Below are 24,762 nucleotides of genomic sequence, written 5' to 3'. Positions count from 1 at the left end.
CCGGATGCCCGGGGGTAAGCATCATGACACATACGGACCAATCACCCAACGATCCACACCACTTCTGTTGACAATTAACAACCACTGTGAGCGTCTATGCTTCCATATCATTAAGGCAGCCCATTATCCATTGGTCTTGGTACATTAAATGGCCGTTTCCTTGTTTCTAGGCTCTGAATACTGTCTAACTCATTGTCTTTCCCAAGAAACCGACATCTCTCAGGATCTTTCAGTAAGCAGCTCTGGAGACCGCACGGTCTCACTCTCCAACTTATATCATGTACCCATCGATTATCATGATTTTGCTGATCTATTTTCGGAGTCTTTTGTAAAGACGTTTCCTCCCCACAATCCTGAGGACTGTGTTATAGAAACACGTGACCAGGACATAATCCCTTTTGGAAGAATATTTATCCTGTCAGCTCCTGAAAAGATTGCCCTAAAAGAGAATCTCGAGATCAATCTCAAACATGGATTTATCAGACAGTCTAAATCTCCAGCAGGAGCTTTGTTGCTTTTTGTACCCAAAAAGGACACATCAGACTACGTCCTTGTCTGGATTACCACGGTTTAAATCAAGTTACCCAAAAAGACAGGAACCCGTTGCCACTTATATGTGTTATTCTGGTCTTCAGGGAGCATTTATTTTTTTCCAAGCTGGATTTACGTGGGGCCACCCATCTCATTCAGATTAGAACAGGAGATGAATAGAAAACAGCATTCAGAACGCCCTTTGGGCACTTCGAGTATTTGGTGATGACATTCGGAATATCTAATGCCCCGGCTGTCATTCAGCGATTCATTGATCATAGTTTGTTGGACATGCCTTTTCAATTTGTCATCGTATACTTCAATGGCATACTGTAAAGACCGGAGGGGGGGTCTGTACTTCTGCTCTCTATATGGCAGAGGAGAGGCACAGAGGACCACAGCCAAGATTCTCTATTATTGGTTGAGCAATGAATAGCTTCTCAGGAGGTGATGCGGGCTGGTTCTTAAGTACAGTGTAGTCCTCTAGCCCCTACAAAGGAATGTCCACACACTGTATTAGTTAAAACACAGTCTTTATATAATTAATATTCAAGGTTATGTACAATATCACAATAACTCACTATACAGTTCTACGTGGTACCACCCTTACTATTAGATCTCATTAAAGTGCCTCAACTGTATGGTTAAATGTCAGACAAATCAGTTTGTAAAGGAAACCAACAATAGATATAAGAGGAAAGCAGTTGGTTAGAAAAATAGGCAGAATACTGGCCCTGCTACCTAGACACAGCTCTGTGTGGAGATCCCCCCACCTGGGCAACCTGTAAAGTAAAGATATATCACAAGCCCAATCCATTTATTGTTCACAAGAGACTTTCCAATAGTTCTACAACCCCAAAGTACCTGGCGTTGTAGCGTTCCTCGTCGTGGAATTGACGGCCCTTCTTGAGTGCCCTCCCTTTAAGGCAGGAGTCAAGGGTCGTCGAATGTCTGACGGAGAACAGGGTGAGCTAAGATGGTGAAGTGGCAGCTTCTTTCCTAGCGGTGCTCGTCGGTGACAACGCATAGACGTTCTGCAAGGAAGAGGTGTGCAGGGAACCTCGGTGTCGACAGTTCAGGACCGCAAAGGGTTTGAAGAACTGTGGCCCAGCAAGGGCGTTGAGTCGTTGGCTTCTCTGTGGTCTTTGGGTGGCAGGAAACCCACCGGCGGATGCTCCTCTGCGTGTCTACGGCCTGATCTTCTCTGGCGGGATAAGGCGGACGGCGGAGCGGATGAGCATGTCTGTGAATCAAAAGTTCTTAGGCAGCGGGAGCACGGCGGCTCAGGTCAGCGATGGTGGTCGTCGACAGTGGCGGACAACAGTTTGGGCACTTCTCTTTGGGATTCTTTGGGATTTTGCCCCGTCTCCGGTCGGCAGCCTGGCGTAGGTCTGTCTACCAGGGAGCTTTGGCAAAGATCAGCTGGTGCACGATGGTCCCTCGTAGCTCGGGAAGAGGGCGCTTTACCAGGTCCTCTCTGGGTCAGTCCATGGAGACACAGCAGCTTTCAGATTGATTAAGAAGGGCAACAGCAATTCTTCTCTTCCAGCAGGGCTTCAAGGTTAAGCTTAAATTACACTCCAGTTACTCTTCGTAGTTTGGACTTCAGCTTCTGAACATGAATTCTAGCAGTGAGAGGCCCCCACATATACTACTTGATCTCCCATTCATTCTGCTGGGTCACACTCAGGCAACCAATCGGTCAGAAAGGCATTTATGCAGGCAGGCAGCTATTCAGGTGCATAGTGCATTCAGTCCATTCACTTCTCTCCAGACACTCACAACAAGTTATGTGTATTGGGACAAGTACCCAGCCATTCAACACTCCACACTGCATTCATACCAGTTTCGGGCAGGGCTGTTTCAGTCATTGTGTCAAACACCAGATACTAGACATTCACAACACAGAATGTGTATTCGTCACACACTCCATTCACCCAGGTCCCACCCACTGGGCGCACCCACAACATACAGTCACTGGGAAGGCTCCAGCCAGTCTGGCCTGGACTTCAAAACAACACCATATATGGAACTTCCACACAACAGCCAGTCAGGGGGATGGGACAGAGTCAGGGCTTCCCAGGCCTTTGGGAAAACAAGGTAACCGGCAATAGAGAGCAAGAGGCCACAGGGGCCATCTTGTTTCCTATCAGGAATCAGCAGATTTTAATGGCAGGGCCTGGGTATCCGAAAATGGAGGATACTCAGAACACCTGTCAAATTCAGCATGGAGCTGCCACCAGCCCATACCCTGCTCTGTGGGCCACACACAGGTGCCCAAAAACATACATTAGGGGCACAGGGTTGTACCCCCACCCATGGGTGCCATAAGGGTATCTCATGGGTCTGTTCATCAAAACCAAAAGAGAGAGCTGCACCGCCAGGAGTCCCCCATGAACTCCTGTGCGGAAAACACGACAGAACACACAATAAAAAGCAGTAAAAGACAAGGATACGGAGGCCCTGTCCCTCCGATGCATTTCCAGCATCACACATACTCATTTATTCTCGTGATTCTGTTAAACACCAGGTCCATCTCACCAAGGTTCTAGCTCACCTCCGGAAGAATCACCTCTTAGCCAAACCTGAGAAGTGCCAGGTCCATTTGACTTCCATTCGATTCCTAGGATTCATTTTAAGTCCCTCTGGCATATCCATGGATACTAGTAATGTCTCGGCAGTAACCTCTTGGCCTCGACCCACTAAAGTTAAACAAATACAGTAATTTTTGGGACTGGCTAATTTCTACAGGAAATGTATACCAAACTGTTTGGCCACCTATCAACCTATAACACCTCTTCAGAAAAAAAGGATGTTCCCTTTGTTTGGTCTGGTGAACAAGAATCATCCTTTTCCTTATTAAAATGGAAATGTACTGAAGGACCCATCATTCAACAACCCGACACAACCAGCCTCTTCCTGGTTCAGACTGATGCTTCTGATGCCGCTATGGGTGCTGTACTTAAACGACTTCAAGATGATTCGGAGGAACATCCTGCGGCTTATCTTCCAATAACCCTTACAGATTGTGAAAAACATTACTCTGTATTTGAAAAAGAACTATTGGCTATGCGACAGGCATTTCTTGACTGGCGACATCTTTTGTTAGGTGCTAATCACCCAGTACAGATCAGAAAAGATCATCGGAATCTTCAAGTCCTCCAATCCATGTAATGCAGAAACAACAGACAGACTTGTGGGGCTTATTTCTTTGCTCAGTTTCAGTTCCAAGTTTCTCACATTCCAGGACCGCAGAATATTATTGCTGACGCTCTTTCCTGATGTCCGGATCTTCTGTCGGCTTCATCTACTGACTTTCCCAGGATGTTTCAGAATACAGTGTTTCTTTGTCATGTCGATGACTTTCTGGAGCAGGTTTGTCAAGACACAGTTATCAGCAATGTGTGGCAGCTGTACCTTCGATCCAATCCTTGCTGTCTTACCAAAAAGCATGGGTTGCTCTTTAAAGGAAGCTGTTTGTTTCTACCTACAGAATCTACCAGAAAAGACAGCCTTTCCTTATGCCATGATTTTCGGTTCACTGGTCATCAAGGGGGAAAAAGTCACCTTCTAGACTCTTCAAAGGCAATTGTGGTGGCTGAAGATGGCACACTCTGTTAAGACACATGTTCATTCATGTGTAGTTTGGGCCCGGCACAAATATGAAAACCACAAACCTTCCGTATTACTTGACCAGCAAGAATGACCCACTAGAACAAGGCAATTCAGAGCTACAGACTTTTTTGTGGTTCATCCTCCCTCCAGGGGCTGTACTGTCATAACGGTCACTATAGATGCCTATTCCCGCATGGCCCATTTCACTCCGTTGGCCAAACTACCCTCGGCCCCTAGAATGGCTAACATTTTTCTTACAGAAATATTTTGGCTACACAGCCTTACATCCACCATAATCTCCGACAGAGGAAGTCAATACACTTCACGGCTTTGGTCTCAGCTGTGCCATTTACTTGGAGTCAGACGAGACTTATTATCCGGCTATCATCCACAGAGCAATGGAATCAAAGACAGGGCTAACCAGACCCTCAAGCAATTCCTTCAATGTTTCTCTTTCCAAGTACATGACGATTGGGCTGCTCTTATTCCAATTGCGGAATTAGCTTACAAGAACTCCAATCATACTTCTCTGAAGACTAGTCCTTTTTTCTGTAACTACAGTTTTCATCCTTCAGTTCTGCCTTCGGTAACCACTGAGACTTCATCTGTTCCTACAGTTGATTGGTCTCGGATCTGAAGTCCATCCACAAACACGTTAATGAACAATTGTTGAAGGCGAGAGAAACCACCAAAAGATTTGCTGATCGCAAGCACCGAGAATACACCCTTTATTCTGTGGGGGATTTGGTTTGGTTATCGTTATTGGTACTTACCTAGAAATCTACGGCCTAACAAACTCTCCCCTCGCTATTATGGACCTTTTATTGTGAACAAAGTCATTAACCCTGTTGCCTTCCATTTGCATTTACCTGCTACACAGAAACTCATCCATCTGTTGTTTCACACTTACTGCTGAATCCTTACCAATCATCTTCTAAGAGGCACGAGTTCCTCCCACTGTAATCGCCATTGACCAACAACTGGAATATGAGGTGGCTCGGTTACGTGATTTGAGGTACCAAAGAGGACAATTACAGTATCTTGTGACTGGAAGGGTTATGCCCTGAGTGAACGATCCTAGGAACCCGCTGCCAACATACATGCACCTCACCTTCTCCACCTGTTCCATAGACGACATCCGGATTGAACCCAGTGGATGAGTTCTTCGCAGGGGGCATAATGTCATGATTTTTCGCCCCTGGTCCTTGTGGGCTGCCTGGAAGCACCGTTCATGATGCGCCGTGCCATTTTATCTTCCAACATTGGGAAGCGGATGGAGCAGTCAAGTCGCTAGACAATCCCACCAGAGCCCGCAAATACATATACAGACACCACCAAAGATCAGTGCGTCTCAACACTCGGTATTCAGGTACCCTGCTCAGTGCTCTTGAAAGCTTGTTCCTCATTCTGTCTCCCTTCCTTGCCTTCCCGTTCCTCTTCTCTGCCCTTGTTGGCTTTCACCAGTGTTCTGCCTTGTTCCTTGTCTGAATTTATTCAGCCTGCTGTACCGCCTTCTCAGTCATCTGTTACCTCACCTTGCAGGTTTTTTCCCTCTCTGAGGGTTTTTCCTGTAAATTGGCAGTCTTCCAGGAGTCACCCTGCCGGAGTGTTTGACCATCGGGCAGGGTGGTGTCTGGGGAGGCTCGCACTTTTCTTCATGAGACCCGCACCAAACAGAAACTCTGCAAGGACAAGGACTGCAGCAAAATAACGTGAAAGAAGACACAGGTGAGCCGCACCACTGAATGTATAGACCCTGACACATTTCCAAACAACACTGTGAATATAAAACACATATACAGTCACATGTAGTTAATACAATGCATACTATTTCACCAACACACCTTAAAGGGAAGGTAAGCAATTACACAATTGTATAACCAGTCCAACCCTAAGTAGAATGGGGCCTTGTGGCCAAAAGTTCACAAAGTACTTTTAGAGGATGGGAACAAGTTAAGAAAAGTTCCAGTGGGTGTGACGATTGTTCCAGAAGTCTTTCAAGGGGGCTTACAGTTAAGCAAAGTACTTTTCCTAGCTTCTAGAGTAACTTTTTCAACAAATGTTTAGAAAGTGATGGAATGGTATATAAATCAAAGTTCTTCACATTTCCCCACAGACTTTATACTCCGATTTTGCCAAAGGACTTGGCAGGTAAAATGGGGGTCTTTGGAGGTAGGTTTTTCCACTGTTGGATCCAATAGAAGATGCCCAGGAGCTGCGGGTGCAAGCAAGTTTCCGGTTGGGTCCAGGAGCTGAGTGCAACCCTTTTCAGTGAAGAAATGCAGCAGGCACTGACACGGGACTCTTCAGGACACCCTAACAGACAGGGGAAGGCCGGTTCCAGCAACAGTCACTGCACACAGATGACAGCAGGCATCTCACCGGCGAGCAAGGGAAGCCTTCCAGAACAGGGTCCGTCGATGATGGGATGCTGAACCTTTGCAAGAAGGCGACTGTAGGACTACCTGGAGACCCCAAAGTTCCATGCCAAAATGCAGAATGGCAATGCTTCTAGCACGGTAGCCCAAAATGGAGCTGGTCAGTCCACCGGGTGGTCCAGTGACATTCCAAAGGCTCCAGGCGCAGGACCGTGAAAATCCATCGAGACTGGTTGGTCCCACCAGTTCAAAGGGTCTAAGCACCAACAAGGGTCTTCTGAAATCAGGTAGCCCAGCAGGGCTTCTCCGGGACAGCATAAAGAATGGTTGCCAGGGCTCTTCAGGATTCGTCCTCGGGTCATCCGTTGTCTGCACGGCTACACAGGATACGTAGCTACTCTTCTGATCTGCTGAATTGGCTGAAGGACTCGTCTTCTTATCCTAAATTCAGGTGAGTGATCAAACTCAGCCCTCAGATAGCAAGGATCTGCATCACTCATGCACACCAGCAGTGATCCAGTCAGGGACCACTGTGGGGCTGACTCATGCATGCACACTAGACACAAGGTGGCACCAGTATGTGGACAGAGACCAGACAGTCCCAGCCCACTTCCCGAGCCCATACACACTTGGCATGCACTAGCACGCAAAAACAGGAGCTTTCTCGGGCAAATGCATGACCATAAAAGGTGAATTCCTGACCGGAGAAGGCAAGAAGAAGGCCAGAGAACAAAATGGCCAAAGAACTAGTGGAAAACCTTGTGCCACAGTCATCTTTGGCACTAGCCACGGTAAACACAAATGAGCTAAATAAAAATATGGCAAAAATGATAATAATGTAACTCCTGCCGTCGGCTTGTCTTTAGGCACATTTAAAAGTAACCCAAAATCCCTTTGGTGTAAGTCTAGGGTGATACAAAAGTATCCCAATATCACTGCACTGAAAGATGCTGTGTGCAATATGAAAACGTTACCCAAAGTTACCCAGATAGAAAGACAAAACTGATCCTGTGGGTTAAATTAAAAAAAACTTGAATGAAATTCTATTCTTTTTGTTTCTTAAAATAACTTTTTCTGATACGATTGCTTGCCCCATAACTTATATCTATTAATGCCCGGACCACATCACATTTTGCCCAATGAATCTTTGTGAGCTCTTGGACTCAATACATTGTCTGAATACTGGGCATTTTAAATTGCTCCCAGATTCTTTGTTATTATCTCGTACTATAGCTGGAGGTAGATTTGCAAAGCTTGTATCCCTCTTATGACAGTCTTCCTATCTCACCAAAAGTAATTTCATTAATTGTATTCTTTTCCACCTTTTTATTTTCATTTATTTATTTTTACATTTGTAAAGCGCCTTAACCCGAGGGCATCAGGGCGCTGTTATGAGACCAGTTACACACAAAACATCAGCACAGGAGGTGCATTGCCGGATGCTTACAACGTACATAAAGCCATTTGAGTAGATTGCTTAACCATGCATACCAGCTCATGACAGAGCCCTAGAATAAGGGTGCCAGGGAACGGTAGGCAGAAAGTTAGATGGAAGAACTGTGTCGTTTAAGCAAAGAGCCAAGTTTTTAGGGCCTTGCAGAAGGGCCAGTATGATTCCTCTGCTCTTAGGGCGAGAGCGAGGGCATTCCAATGGTATGCTGCCACTGCATGGAAGCTAGACCCTCCTTCTCTGGCTCTTTTGAATGTCGGTGGCGCAGGACGGTGGGCGTGGATAGACCAGACTGATCTGGTAATCTTGGTTCTCACAATTCTTTGAGACAGGTATTCCGGAGCAGCGTTAGAAAGACATTTGTGAGTGATGGAGACAGGGACGTCATTTCACCAAAATGCCAGGGTTAGCGGAAGTGATATCACATGACCCTTGACCCCCTGATGACATCACAGGAAGTGATATTTCGTGAAGCGATGGAACACAACCTTTCACCCGTTGACAAAACAGGAAGTGGCATCACACAGCATTGTACACTACGAAAAATATGGTTACGATATCACTATAATGTGATGTTCATTTCATACAAGAATGGATCGCCATATGTATCGTTAAGATCCGTGTGTATAGGCCCATATTACAAAATTACAGTGAATGCAAGCAGACGTCCATGACCAAATGGTAATGATGTGTTATTATATAGCACTTACGCTTAAGCGCTTTATATAGAAAAAATATACACCCAACATCACCCAACCTGTGTTAGTACTCATTTATCGACCTCGGAAGCTTGAAAGGCTGTTGAGGCATTTAAGAACAGACTAAAACAGTGACTCACCCCCTGAAGTGTGCCTGAAATAAACCTTTAATGAGTCGAGCAATTATTGTATGGAATTCCAGAAAGACACATTATTTGGTATTCCTTTTCTTTCTTATTTAGGGTCAGTGCTGAAAGGGTTAGACTTGTGGCACTCCTGTTCTTATTTTTCTTCTTTTTTTTTAAGGGGCCTGAACAAGAAAGCCAGACACTCCTGAGGTAAAGAGCAACATGGTGCTGGCCACAGCCCAGGAGCTTGAATTACAAAAAAACAAAAACACATTTTTTTGGAGGTTGCATGGAGACCACAGAGGTCGCAAGGAAGACCTCAGAGGTCGATGTTGCGACCTCTGGCGACCCCTAAATGACACCCCTGGATGGAGAGCGTTTTGAAGATAATTCTTTCGTGAATTGGGAGCCAGTGGGCTTGCCTTCTCGCTGCTGAGATGTGGTCTCTTTTAGGAATTTTGAGCGCTGCCCAAGGGCATTGTTTTGGATCACCAGCATTTTGTTAATGTCCCCGCAAAGAGGACGTGCAGGAGTCAAGTCTCGCTCCTATGATTGCTCTGGCGATAGGGAGGCAGCTGGTTGGAGTAAGGAAATGTCTGGCTGCATTGCTGAGTTTGGTTGTGTAGGCAGCTGAAGAGGCGATCGCATTCACCTGTCTGGGGGGGAGAGGGATGCATCCAGGTGGACGCCCAGCGTTTTTACAGATGCTGACACCTTTCCCAGCTAAACGTGTTCGCACTCAACCCCATGTCAATATTAAAATTAACTGTTTGGAAGGTATATATTTTACTACCTTGTAAAGAGGAATTTCCAAAATCAACCGACGGGGCAGATTTGGGAGTCCAACCTATTATGGTGAACAGGAAAGACACTGCCTCATTCTGAGTATGGAGGTAGTCATGGCTCTATTTGCGCCATGACTACCTCCCATACCAGTACTGACTCCGACCTGGTTCAATGGGGACTTACCGGTGTAGTCCGACCTTTGCGGGACCGGTAAGTCCCCATTGAAAAAGGCAATCCCCATTCCCATTTGAGCCCTGTAGGGCTCAAATGGGAATGGGGAGGGAGCTAATAATAACAATTGCGGTACCGTTATTTGCTCCCTGGTCCCTTTGCGGCTCGCGCTAAGGGACCTCGGAATAGGACGCAAAGGGTTTACCGGCACCGGGGTCCTTACCGGTGCCGGTAATCCCTTTGCGCCCAACTCGGAATGGGGCCCATTGAATTTAAGCCAAACCCAATCAAAGTGGGGTAGCGGAGCGGTAAGGCTTAGACTCAGGATGGGAATGAGTGGTCTAGGGATACAATGAGTCTACACAGAGCAACACAATAATTACAGTTAGACAGATAAGTACACAAATGTGCAGTGATTCATTTGGCCTTTCAAATACACATGAAGCAATGAAACCTCTAGGCAAATATTGTCACACACTTACTATTAAATACATATATACACGCAATCTTGTGAGAAGGTAGAAAAGCATATGATTCAAAACCAGTGCAACAGGTAAGTAGTCAAATGTGTACAACACAATGCAAACTCCTTATAGCAATACTAGAATAGTTTCCCAATACTTAGTAAGCCGAGCCCTGAGATGGATTGGGGCCTAGTGCCCTAGAGTAAACAGTTTAAGACAATATACTTTGCAGGTAGGTTTACTTTGTGATTGGATGATGCCAGTTGTTGTGATTCAAGTGTTTCAAAAGTTAATGAAAGTTTAGGTAATTAACTCTCTTAATCCCACTACACTAGGGTATGCCCAGGAGAGGATCCTTGACTAGATGATCACCGGTCAAAGTCAGCAAAGAGAGGGATAGGGACAGGATTTTACACCCATATAGAGGTTAGGGGGAAAAGGAACAGGTGTGTTAACTTACACCTTACCCTTATTTCTCCAGATGCCACTGTAGAGGTTCCGTATTCCGTTGAGGACGCGTCTTTCTGTGCTTGGTCCAGTTGAGGGAGGCCCAGCTGTCGCAGGCGCAGAAGTCACTTTCAGCTGCAGAATTTTGTTTCGCTTGGTCACAGTACCAAATTCTCTTTTCCAGGCACTGTCCAGTTGAACACCCTTGCAATGGAAAGAAGAAGTATTCTGCAGAGCAGGTGACCTCAGGAGGACACTCCAGGGAGGAAAATACAGAGTTGCAACAGGAGAAATCAGGTGTCGATAAGTGATCTTCCATGGGCGAAAAAAGGAGCAGGCCCTGCACAGCTTCTGTTGGGTCTAGAAGACCAGACATCTTGTGGGACAAGCTGATGATCTTTCAAGTTCCAAGGATGCACTCCGAATGGCGACGGCTGCAGAGAGGCAGCCCAGGAGAGAGCTGGTGAGTGCTCTGGTTATTGCAGGGACTCTTCTGTAAGCTCAGCAAGCAGGGATCCTCGGGCAGGGTTCGAGACTGGTTGGTCCCACCTGTCTAGAGGTCAAAGCACTGGTGGGGGCCTTCTTAAGATCAGGACAGAGGAGCAGGGCTTCACCCGGACTTGGCTTCAGGCAATGCTGATCAGCTGCAATGGTTGTCCTCGGATCGTCAGTGCGCTGCCCTTCTTCACACTGGCCCTGGCTCCAATGGTGATCTGTCGATTGGCAGCAGGAGTCCTCCTATTATACAAGTTCTGGACTAGAAGCACGCATGGGTCTGGTAAGATCTGCGCCATTCAAACAGAGTACTTGAAAGCTAAAGCTTGAGAAAACAACCTAAAAATAGGTTGCATTGCGGAAGGATCTGCACAATTCAAATGGATAGTGGCAACCCAATCATGGATAGCCACCGGCCACATAATCTGCCCAGCAACAGATATTCAGGCACCTGGATGTAGACTGAGACCAGACAGACCCCTATAGTATCTTTGAGGTATAACTAATGAACCGGCCCGGTATACTATGCTTTAGTGCTTCCAGAAACCGAAGATATCTGAACCCAACCCAAAATTCTGATGGGTATATAACACTAACTCATTCTGGACACGTTTCTGGAAGGCATTGTCTAACAAAAGCATTTTATTCCGAAGACGCACCACCTTTTCTCTTTGGGCTTGTGTCCCAGAGTACAGTCCATGACAATGGAAGCACCAGCATGGGCCAAAACTATAATCTCTGCCACCGATTTGGTCCTGTAGTTATATATTTTTTCATTTATTTTATCTCCTTTTATTTTTTTATATTTATTTCTTTTTCTTCAAACCGTATATAATCCTTCCCTTCTCCAACCCCTTTTTGTCTGTCTTGTGCATATACACTAACTTATTTGTTAACTCTCTGAATATTTAGCTTATGTCCGATTTTGAAAAAGGCCTAGGGCCGAAACACGTGTAAACCGCAGGGCATAATCAGCAATAAAAACACATGGCGCAATTTGAGAAGTGGTAATCGAACATTACAAAACTATAAAATAAATAACATAAAACAAATGACTGTAAAATTAACTATAATTTTCAGTTAGATTAGCGCACATGTATTATTTATTTCTCTGTGTTTTCACAGTCTGTTTTAGCATGTACCATCCTTTTCTAGGGTGCAATAACAGGCCTTATGGTTGGAGTATCTTTATCATTTTGGATTACCATTGGCGCTTATACCTACCCTCCTCTTAAGTCGAGTTCTTTCCCATTGAGCCTCTCCACCGAAGGCTGTAACATCAGCCTCGACACGGAGGGCAATTGGACTTCAACGACATCATCCATGGTACTAACCACCACCACATCGACGGTATCTACAACATTGCAACAAGCGGAGGTCACTGCGAGGTGAGTGGACATCTTTTACTGAAATATCCATGATTCTCTATGTACAGTTTATTTATTTACTTGAATTTTTATAAAGCGCCACACGCCCGTGAGATACAATACTTGAAGCAATGCACCTAAACTGCCGAATATTTCTTTGGGTAATATTCAATGTAATCATTTGGCACATTTTTGATATGGAAACACCCTGCGATTAACTCAGTCTAACGATAGATCCTCCTGCCTGCTCTAGAGTTGAAAATGAGTGGATGTCGACAGGGTTGCAGCTTTTTACCTAACTTGTCGCCTGAGAAGGATTTCATGAAGATCTGTATTCTCTTGATTCAAGAATGATCATCCATTGATTATGCATGATCAGATTTGCCTCCATCGCGAGGGAAACAGTGTTGTTGGTAAGGATGACTGTTCTGTGCTACCTTCATTCTTGTAATATGTGTCAAGGCCAAATACCTAGCCATGTCAAGGCAGAGAAGGCACCTTTCTCCACCAGCAGTAGGAGACCTACCAGGGAGGGATGCAGAGCCATTCCAACCACTGAGGTTGACGGTGGCAACAGAGAGGGTCCCAATGTCTTGTGCCAACTTGTATCTGCAGAGCCATGTCTCCAGCCTTGCCTCTGAAAGCATAAACCCACTAGTGTTCTTTTCCCATTACATATGGTGGCACTAAAGAGAGGAGAAGAGAAGTCTGGGAGTCAAAGAATGATCAACTGCATGAAGAAAGATCCAGCACCTCAGAGACCCGATCACTGCTGCGAAACGGCAGGCAAAACACCTCACAGCAACCCAGAGCGGAAAACCCACAGAGCAAGATCGGCAAAGCTCGCGATTAAACCCGCAAAGAAAGGGACAATCCACTAGGTGAGCATGGACTCGGGAAAGGTTTCCCAGACGTACCAAGGCTGTCACCGACAATGGGCTCCATACCACAAACTGGCCTATGGCTTTTCCAACGCAAAGTCTGCAAAGAGGCAAGCCGCGCTGAGAATGTGGGTTAACTTAACCCCCCTTTGAAAGATTTTCCCTGAACATAAACAGTCTGGAGGGTAAGAGGAAAGAAGATTGGTTAAGGACAAATGGCCATCCAGCACCAGGGTGAGGGATACTTAAGCAGAGGACAGGAAAAAGGACGTGTGGGTGTGTTGGGTGAGGTCAGAGCAAGATGTGGACAGCATGAAGGAGGGAGTGGCAACTTGTGGAGAAGAGTTTCGGATCTGGTGAGGCATTGGCGTAAGAGTAATAGTGGTTTGCAGTGTGCGTGTGTGTGAGACAAGTGTTTAGAAAGGGCAGTGTAAGGTGTGAAGGAACGTGAGAAGGTCGGTAAAGAGTGAAGTTGAATAGAGGTGGGGGAGTACTAGTAGTGGGGAGGAGGAAGAGTAGCAGTGGGAGTAGCAGTGGGAGCAGTGGGAGGAGGAAGAGTAGTGGGTAGGAGTAATAATGTAGGTGGAGGAGTAGAAATGTGGTAGAAGTAGTAGGAGTGTAGTAGCGAGGATGAGTACTAGTGGTGCGGCCAGAGAATGAGTATTGGTGTAGTAGAAGAAGTGTGGGCAGAGGAGGAGTAGTATTAATGTGGGAGGAGGAACAGTAGTGTGGGAGAAGGAATAGTAGTAGTGTGGGAGGAGGAGTATTAGTATGGGAGGAGTAGAAGGAGTGGGAGAAAGAGTGGTAGTAGCAGAGTTGGAGGAAGGGAAGAAGAGTTAACCTCAAAGGGTGGAGACAGCATGTCGGGTCCCGATACAGCAGGCATGGATCCCCTGGGAAATGACGCAAGGCAGATGTGGTAGGATGGCAGTTGCAGATGCTGCAGAACAGCTGCTCCCAGGAGGACGTTTGCATGCAATTTTGGGTGAAATGGCGTGGCTTGCCAGCAGCAGTGGAAAGTGCTGATGTCATGAACCTCATAAGCCAGCGATCCCAGCACTGAAATACACTGCAAACCGGATGCACAGTGCTTCTCAAAGAGCTCTGGGCCAGATTCCTGACCTCCATGAGCAGTGCTGCTGATCTGACTTGGATTCATGGTTTTTTGGACCCTTCTCTGCCACACTGCTATTGGATTTTGGACTCCCCTTTGGATTTTTGGATTACCTCACTGTTTCTTCTGGATGACTACGGCCTACAGTTTGGAACTGTCCCTTGGATTGTCCCTTTATTTATTTTACTTATTGAACATTTGTATGGCGCCTACACAAGTGTTTCCAGGTGCCACAAGACACATTGGGGTGGGGGGACATGGGCTAGAAGTAGAACAACAGAAACGGTTATATTGGCCTTGCGACAATCCTACCGTGCAAGTGCAAAACAAAGTGGTAAGTGTTGAGGGGGTAGAGGGAGAAGTGTAGGAGTGGGGCGCCCCAAGGAAGGGGGGTAGGCAAGTGCTGGGGGGGCCAAGGCAGCAAGTGCCAGGCGAAAGAGAGGAGGAAGGGAGGATGAGTGCAGTGGACAGGGAGGACCAGGTTGGGCTAGTCCAGGGAAGAGAGCTCAAAGACAAGCGCTGGCAAGGGATGCTGGGGGACTGGTGGTGGGGTGGTCAGGCCCCTGTATGACCAAGCCCCAGTCACAGTGGCAGAGGGAATGTTAGCATGGGAGGGGGAGAGGAAAGGAAGAGGAGAAAAGGAAAGTCTTGAGAAGTTTCCAGAACTCAAGGAGATCCGGCTCAAGTCTAAGGGGGGCAGGGAAGCCGTTCCAGAAGTAGCAACCAGCAGAGGAAAGGTTTCTGCCTCCCACTATCTGCTTGTGGATCCCTTTGACCTCCAAAGCGTTGGAGCCAGAGGACCGAGGCATTTAGGGAGGGAAAGCTGGATGTAGAGAGGTTTGGAATGGTGAACTGTTTCTTCTTCTGGATGACCTTAGCCTGCTGCATGGAACTGTCCCTCGGAGTATCCCTCTGCTCCTCTTGGATTGGCGTTAGGACCTCTCTGGCTTCTGGATGTACTTTGACCTTCTAGCTTCTTTGTGGGTTGCAAACAGGAACAGGAAATGGTATCCTGCCTTGTTTCTATTTATTGTCCTTCCCTTTTCCTGAAGCTTTCTTCCGATTGGAACCTCACAGGTGGGAGTGTCACGTAGGTTAACATGCCTCTTTTCAATGACATTGAGGTTGAATCACCCTGGCTAAGAATGGGAGAGTGATGTGGTTTTCCATAGAGTGCATTGCACTCCCATTGATAATGTGTGTATTTTGCCATACAGCCTGGAAGAGAACGAGGTGGGATTCCTCCCGCCTTTTCACACTTTGCTTTCAGGAGGAAACTCACCCTATTGAGGAGGCCATTGGCGTATATCCACTTTTTCATGTTATGGAACTCCTGGGCTACTCTTGAGTAAAATCTGATTGAAAAGCCCTATATGATGGCAGCAAGTAACAAGGCTATGGAGACACTTCTTCAAGCCATTGCAGACCGACATGCAGACATGCTAGATGAAGAATTTGCAAGTGCTGCTGCTAATCCCATATCTCTGATGGGTGCTGCAGACCCAGCTCTGGTTCTAGGATCGGCAGCCTTTGTATTACCCCTCCCATTCAACCAAAGAACAATCATACCTTCATTAGTCAAAGCAAATTGCATGTCCTGTGCCATCCTGCTGCTTTTCCCGACACTACGACCAAGGCCTTTTTCTTGCTCTCTCACCTGGGCAGTACTGCAGCAGCTCTTCTAGATAGAGGCTAACGTTCCTCTGCTGTATGATTTTGAGGCCCTCCTGGGCGCAATGAATCATGTTCCCAATACCTGACACAAGGCTTAAGCCATCATTCTAGAACTGCTAGGATTGGCACAGGGCAAAACTGTTAGACTGCACAGGTAGGCTTCCCCAAAATAGGTACTAAACAAATTACCACAAAAATAGGACTGCCTAAAGTCTTGTCTAACAGGGTTACTTTTCTCCCGAGAATGCAGTGTCTGTGATAATAGAGCACACATGGTAACCAAGTGGCTCAGGTGAAAAGGCGGGAGGATCCGTGTGTTGGTCGATAGAGGTACTGATGAACCTACGCAGGATTTGATTGAAGGACTCGTGATTGACTACAATTTGTCATTGTTTGGGTATCTCAACTCTTCATGTCATTCCTGTTGGTTTTTATGCAAGAATAGGGTGCACCTTTGTGTGTGCATTGTCCTCACACATAAGGGTGGTCATCTGTTCTAAATTGGCCACCCATTTGGGCATTCTTAATTTATCCAAACTTTGACAAAAACGAATGCCCTTAGTCTCATTTCTATCCAGAGCTACCAGAGGTTTCTCAGTATCGAAGGACTGGATATTCACCTTCGACGACTCATGAGCCTCTAGGGCACCTTCCTGCAAGGGTGAAATGCACATTTCCTCTGCCTGTCCCCCTAAGTGTTCCTAGATGTTAGCACACTCAGTGATTGCAGACCTCTTGTTTTTAGCATTTCTCTTATTTTTAGAGTGTTTTTCTTGAAGAGATACTTTCGCCGGTGCTGACCTGTCCCACACTTCATGCAAGTAAGATCATTTTTGTATTTGCTAATTTTCAATTGGATGAGTTGTTGTTGTGTCTGTATTTCTTCTATAATCTTAAATAATACACCAACAAGACTGTGCTTGTCCCGTTATTATAAAAATATTTAATGTTCACGCACAATAATTATGTCCATCAAAACCAATTCATTGCCCTAGTCGACACGTATTTTGACCAATTTTGGTCCTTTTCAAAGCTGCAGAATGGCAGATAAATTCTTGCTACAAATTCCTCCCTTGAGTTAACCTATCAAAATTCCACCAAAATACATCAAAAATCTAATTAATTGATTCTAAGATGGCGGCTGGCGGAGGACAACGTGCATGAGCGTCTCTCCCCACCGGGCCACAACGTAAGCAATAAAATAAAGCTTCATGGAGAAGTACACCAACTCCCCTCCAGACCATGAGAACAGTGATGAAGCCTAACAAGGGAGGGGCTGACAGGACTCGCGAAACAGAAGAGTCCTCCAGCGAGCCCAACAACACTGGCGAGGCCACGATCAACCAGCGTCCATAAGGAGTACTTGGCAGTCCCCGGATTGATTTCAACAGAGGTTCAGAGTGCATGAAGGCGAGAAGGCTGAAAGAATAACACCTATGTGGTGAACCAGGAACAGCCGAGCTGCGGATTGAAAGACGCCTCTGGTCCACTGATCCAAGTAAGACAGTTTCAATAAACTGATACACATCCAAACACCTTTACCCTCAGATAAGACCGCGGGAAGAAGAACCCAGTGTGTAAACTCACAACCCATACAAAACAGAAAAAAAAGAAAGTGGACAGCAATAGCACCAGCGTCTCCCAGATAATTTTACGGCCGGATTGAGACAGCATGGAGGGGGATCCAATAAGGCGGCAAATACGATCAATATACAGCCCCAAGAAGTACCACAGATCACGTGAGGGAATTTTGGCCATAGGGTGACCGTATGAAAGGAAACGCTGCTAACATAACATAACAGCATATCAGAGGGGATAGCCTTGCCTCAAGCAAGAAGGAGGACTGCAACAAGCTACATAACAAAGGAACGGCCGAGCCGGGACAGCAACGAATGGAGATATCTGCAGTGCACATGAAAAGAAATCTCTCTCCCCCGCCGAACAACAAAACTATACAAGTGAGTGGAGGAGGGCAGGCAAGAGGAAAATAAGGAAAGACCAATCGATAGGAAGCACTAGGGAATAAAGAGAGAAGTCCAGATAGACAGACCTGACAAATAGGGACAAATTCTGACTAAAGAGGGACGAACCCAAGGGACAAAGGGGACAGAGAGCGAAATAACATTAAGAGCGAACACAGAGCGAGTCCCCAACACTTAGGCAAATAAGCAACACAAGACAATACAACAGAGATACGCCAGGACCCTTGATAAAGTCCATATGTCCAAGACAAGGGGGAAAGCGGTGCAGGCGACTCCACATAACCCCCAAGCAAGACAAGGGCCCAGTATTAAACTACTGTGGAGCAGTTAAACTTCCACACACTTGAGAAGCGGAGGGTCAGGTTAAAAACCACAAACACCAGAGACATGACCAGAAGTATCAATGGCAGCACCCAAAGAAGATATGCAAACATGGTTCAAAGAGTTCCAAGAACAGTTTATGCCCTCCTTTCACATCCAGTATGAAACATCAAAAGAAGAAATGAATCAATCAGTGCAGCAATTGAGAGTGGATGTGACAAAATTGGAATAAAGAACGGACATGTTACAAAAAGTGGTACAAAACATGGAAGAAGAAGCAAAACAAAGCGGGGAAGCCCTGGAACACCAGGTACGCCTCACACATAAGAGATTCAATGTGAGGTTCTCCATAACTGCTCTCGAAGGTCCAACATTAGAATTAAAAACATTGTGGAAACAGTGGAGGTTAAGGACCTAAAATGTGCGGTCCAACAAGTCTTCACAGACGTTTTGGCTAGCAATGGGGAAGAGAGATTCAACTGGACCAAGTGCATCGTGTGTGCCCACGGAGAACAGGAGATCTGGGTGCACACCCAAGGGACGTATTAGTAGTACTCACCTCATACTCCCACAAAGAACAAATCCTAAAGAAAGCGAGGACAGCAGGCCAAATCCGAATGAATGCAACTTCATCAGGACCTAGCCCAGTACACGCTACAAAGAGGAGAGGGATGGGCCCAGTGGTGAGATTCCTAGAGACAAAACAAGTAAGATATAAATGGACATTCCCATTTGGCCTGTTATTTACATGGGAAGGAAGACAACATAGAAGAGGGACTGCAGTTTCTGAAAATACAAGAAGAGGGCAAAGAACTGGCTGAGAAACAACAAAAGAAGAGACTGAGTGCAGAAGACTATTGAATGGAAAACAGTGCAGCAAAATGGGAAAAGCAGTTTTAAGAAATGAAAAAATGAATCAGAGACACAAGATGGCGAGCAACAACAGAACACAGGCCAAAAACAGAGGGGAAAACAAACACAAACGACACCCCATGAAGGGGGTAAGATGGTAACACATACTAAAAGGCCTGCGGCCCAAGTGGGGGTATGGGTGGAGAAACTTGGAATCCTTAGTGAGGTTTAAAAATCCCCACAATTACTTCTATGGTTTATGTCAATTGCCAGGCGTGACGGACACTTCATTCGAGCGACCATAGGAACCTGGGCCCTCCTCAGGGAAAGGGAAGGGATAGGGAGGGAATCACCGGGTTGGAGGTTGTTGGTGAAGGCAGCAGGGGGCAAAGGACTTGGGGGGATGCCAGAAGAGGAAAGGAGGGGTGAGGATCCGGGAAAGGGGGGAAGAAAAGAAGGGGCAAACCCAAATGGAGGAGATTACAATTCTCACATTTAATGTAAGGGGACTGAATACCCTGGTAAAAAGGAAAAAGATTGAAAACGTTCTGCGCAGGGACACATCTGACATCCCCATGCTTCAGGAAACACGTATCTGCAAAAAAGACATAGGGAAATTGAGAATCAGGGGGTATAGCCAAGTGCATTAGGCAAATGCGGGAGAGAAAAAGGCGGGGGTACTAATTGCTTTCCATGAAAAGCTGGGAATACAAATTCAAGACTCATTGGTAGATAAGAGGGTGGAGTAGATATTCTTTAAATTGGCCCTGCAAGACAATTTGCTCACATTGGCATCAGTATATGCCCCGAATACAGGTCAGGATGGGTTTATGAGAGAAGTCCTAGCTAAATTCGAGAACTTCACCAAGGAAGATATAATAATGGCAGGGGACCTTAATATGGCATAGCAACCCAACCAGGAAAAGAGTGGTAACTCCTCACAGGGAATACATGCCCCATCAAAGGTACTGTGGCGTAAAATAGACACACTGACTCTCCAAGACGTTTGGAGAGTGGTAAGGGGCCAAGAGCAGGGCTTCGCCCATTATTCCCACGTGCATCTCTCTATGGCCAGAATAGATTACATTTGGGCGTCAACGAGGATATTGGGGAAGGTGCAAAAATAAAGAAGTAGGATCAATCTTACTATCAGATCACGCCCGACTTTGGATAGGTATATCCTTGAAAAATAGAAAAACGGGGCTCTGGCAATGGAAACTCCCCACAGATCTCTTATGTGACCCAATTCAGGTAGCCATGATCAGAGAAAAGATCGAACAGTATTTTAGTCAAAATGAGACAGAAGAGATATCACAAGAATCAATATGGGAATCATATGGGAATATGGGCATCATATGATAGCACTTAAAGCTAGGAGAGATAAACAAATAGATCAATGGGAAAGTAAACTAGAGGGAAAACTACACGATATCTAGGGAGGAAGGTCCAAGAATCCCAGCAATAAATTAAAAAGATCATTGAGACATGTCCAGGCACAATAGGAAGCTATTAGAACTAAACCGGCTGAGAAAGGTCTTCTATATCTAAAACAGTGGCATTATGTGAAGGCTAATAAAGGCTAATAAAGCTGAAGGAAATCTGGCCAAGCAATTGCGGGACAAACAACGCACACAAACAATTACAAAATGACAAAACAAATAGGGCTGGCAAAGACAAGAAATGAGGACATAGGGGAACTCTTTAGAGAGTACTACCTAGCCTTATATACATCCGTTAACCCATCAGAACAGGATCAGGAAGAATATCTGTCGAGGTTAACACTCCCACAGATATCGGGAGAAGAGAAGAGTCGCTTAGAAGAAGAAATAAGGGAAGAAGAAGTTAAAAAAAAGCAATATTAGAATTACCATTAAACAAAGCCTCTGGTCCGGATGGATTCACAACAATCCTTTATAGGAAATATAGCAAAATCTTGCCTCCAATTCATACAAGATTAATCAACACATTTAAAAACAAAAGAAACATCACACCATCAACGAATGAGGCCAAATTGCTGGTTTTCCACAAACAGGGTAAAGACCTGTACTCCCCAGGTCCGATAGACGGATACCGTTAATCAACCTAGATGCAAAATTATATACCAGCATTTTAGCAAATAGACTAATTTATTTGCTTCTGAAAATAATAGCATATAATCAATCAGGCTTCATACCTTCAAGACAAACATTCGATAATTTGTGCAGAATTGCCCATTTGAAAGAGAAAATTGGGATTAACTCAAAGCCCTGCAATACTAATTTCAGTTGATGCAGAAAAAGCATTCGGTAGTGTCGAACGTCCCTTCTGTTTGGCATTCTAGAGCACATGGGATTCGTGGAGAAATGTATTCAAATGGTGTAAGCCAATTACAAAACACTGGGAATTTGCATTACCCTGAATGGAATAGTAACAGATAAAATAACATTGGGATGGGCACTAAACAAGGCTGCCCCCTATCTCCGTTGCTTTATGCAATCTACCTAGAACCCTTATTAGCTAAAATTCAGTTCACTAACCAGCTTAGAGGAATAGAAATGGCAGGAGAGCCACATTAAGTTGTAGCATTTGCAAACGACATGCTGATAGCATTGACAGACCCCGAACAATTACTCCCGGTGCTAATACAGGAATTAGGTATTTATGGAGGGATATCAGGCCTAATAACAATAGGCAGAAATCGGAAATCTCTCGTAAGATCAGGAAGTGACAGATAGGTGTCCACAAAAATGTAATTAAAGAAAGCAGAAAAATGTATTAGATATTTAGGTATAACCCTTCATTGAAAGATAGGACAACTGTATAGTGCAAACTACCAGCTGCTATTGGAAATAATCAAACATGATCTTGTAAAATTGAACCCTCTTACAGTATCATGGTGGGGGAGTTTGACATTGATAAAAATTAACGTTTTACGGAAATCATTATATTACTCCCAGGCATTGCCTATGAGAGTTCCAAAGTCATTTTCTAAGTCCCTCAATAAGGCAATTTAATCGAATATCTGGAAGAAAAGACCCCCCCCCCCGAGTAGCAATGACTACCCTAATAGTCCCAAAAAACAAGTGGGGTATGGCCCGTTCACATTGTTATAACTACTATGAGGTAGCACCGATACGGGTCATTAGAGAATGGTCAGCAGAAGGCCTACACAAGATTTGGGCTAGACAGAATAGAGCGTTAGCGGGATAACCCTACTCGGGGTTGATGAGGCTAAACAAACGACACAGACACCCTAATCTTAAGATCAGTGAAGTAATAGGGACTGGGATGGATATATGGGATCCAGCAGTGGAAAGAGGGGTACTTAACGGTGAAACCAGCTCCATTCTGTCCAATGTTCGGGAATACAGATTTCCAACTGGGGATGGGAAAAGGGGCATACAAGAAATGGGAGGAAGCAGGTTGTATAAAGATACGAGATGTGTACCAGGGACAAACTATTAGGTAATTCAAGGGATGTATACAAGATCTTGGTCTGACTGGAAAAGATAGGTTTCAATATGAACAATTGAAACATTGGCTGACCGCCTCAACCATTGAACAAGTGGCAACAAGACAACTAACACCATTTGAAATATTTTTATAACGCCCCACTCTGGGTTAAAGAACCTTGTCTCTAACCTCTATCAATTCTTGAATGACCAGAATGAAGAAATTCAATGTAATTATATGAAAAAGTTGGAAATAACCCTAGGGGAGACCATTTCAAAGAACCACTGGGAATACCTGAGGGAGGCCATCGCAAAATTAACTTGAGTCATACAGGTAAGGGAAATGTGGATCAAAATCCTCTTACAATGGCACTACACCCCCGATAAGATACATGTAATGTTCCCACGGGCATTAGATCAATGCTGGAGGGGATGCAAGAAAGTGGGGAACTGGAAACACATATGGAGGTAATGCCCGGTGTTACAGACATTCTGGGACGAGGTGAAAACCCAAATGCAAGGGATGTTTCAGTGGGTGGGACAGCTGGAGGAAAAGGTATGGGTGTGCGGTATGTAGGAACCTAAGTCGAAAGTTCCAACCAAAACACAGAAACTGGGGTTCATGATCTTATCAATAGCGGCATGGCTGTTGATTGTGCGAAGATGGAAACAACAAACACCACCCACTCTCCAAGACTGTATGCAGAAAGTGTGGGCTTTTGTATCAATGGAATGGGTAACATATAAGATTCAGGGAGACCAAGAGAGATTCAAGAAGGGTTAGGGGTCAGTATTAAGCTACCTACAAAGTGACTACATGGTTCAATGGTGCACACATAGGATTACGATTAGAGGAGAGCCTCCAACGTATTCCTGTGTTGTGGGCAGGTCCAACATTTTATTCACTCTTGTTCCAGACGAAATCGGGAAATGCCGACTCGTCCTTAGAGGGAGCCTCCTAGATGAGTATCTGTGCTGTGGGCTTCTCCTGTTTTAGCCCTTATATGCATACCTACCTGGAGGTGGACATTTTGTTGCCGATCAAGCTCCTTTACACTCCTTGGCCATGTTGAACTCTGGGGCTATTAAGAACTACATAGATGTACAATATGCTAGAGCACACGGATTCACAGTGATATCCAAATTGTATCCCGAAGCTGCATGAATGCTAGATGGTGCACTTATGTCATCTGGGTTAGTAACAGATTAAACAGCAGATATTATCCTGAAAATGCCACAAGGACATCAGGCGCAACTATGTTTGGATCTCATTACGACCCCCCAATTTAGTATCGGAGGGGGTGTTCCATGTCACAATCCCGGAATTGATTGGAAAAATGGACAGTAACATTTATCTTGGAGTAATGTAATAAATAATTGTCAATACCTGGAAGTACCGCTTTGCCTCGCTCGCTGCTTGTTGTGGATTACGCTGCAAACTTTGACCTGCTTCTACTCCCCACGGTATATCTATTATAAATATTAGCAAAGACTCAAGATAGTAACCTGGACTCTGTCACCTTGTTACATATATTTACAGTCTTTTTTTCTTCTGTTTAGTGTGGAAAATCGCTGTTGTACGGCTAAATATCAGAAGCCCCGCCCCTTTAGGACGTGAAGGACTTAAAATTGTGACCGCATGCGCACTAGCGCGCGCACCAGGCGAAGTACCTGGAAGTACCTCTTTGCTTCTTTGCCGCAAAGTCGCGGTGGGCGGTGGAGAGATACGGTTCAGTGACTTACTGCTAAATCCTGTTGATTTTCTTTATGATGTTGCAGTTCAAAATGCTGACCTTGAAAACAGGCATGCCTGTTATAACAAATCCGTTGGAAAGAGAGCCCAGACAAAGATCTCAGGCGCTTAGTTCATGGAAACGACCTCTAAACCATTCGACGTCCACGCCAACGGAGAAACAAATATGTAAGGCTTCAAAACTTGGCTCTAAACAAGCGCCTTTGCATAACATATGGAAATTT

At 45.3% G+C, this 24,762-nt stretch overlaps 1 protein-coding gene across 1 annotated transcript in view; it reads left to right on the top strand.

The window, feature by feature from the left end:
* The window catches only part of LOC138514392 (sodium-coupled monocarboxylate transporter 1-like), a 501,148-nt gene that overhangs the window by 381,584 nt on the left and 94,802 nt on the right, over window positions 1–24,762 (top strand). Inside the window, exon 12 of the mRNA XM_069629874.1 lies at window positions 12,319–12,551. Within this exon, the coding sequence (XP_069485975.1) occupies window positions 12,319–12,551 (233 nt within the window). The remainder of the gene's footprint in view (window positions 1–12,318; window positions 12,552–24,762) is intronic.

Source organism: Ambystoma mexicanum, chromosome 12 (genome assembly GCF_040938575.1).
Source record: "Ambystoma mexicanum isolate Mex_15411 chromosome 12, UKY_AmexF1_1, whole genome shotgun sequence".
NCBI classification, from domain to species: domain Eukaryota; kingdom Metazoa; phylum Chordata; class Amphibia; order Caudata; family Ambystomatidae; genus Ambystoma; species Ambystoma mexicanum.
The sequence above is the reverse complement of the archived record's forward strand: the minus strand, read 5'-3'. Positions and strand labels throughout refer to the sequence as shown.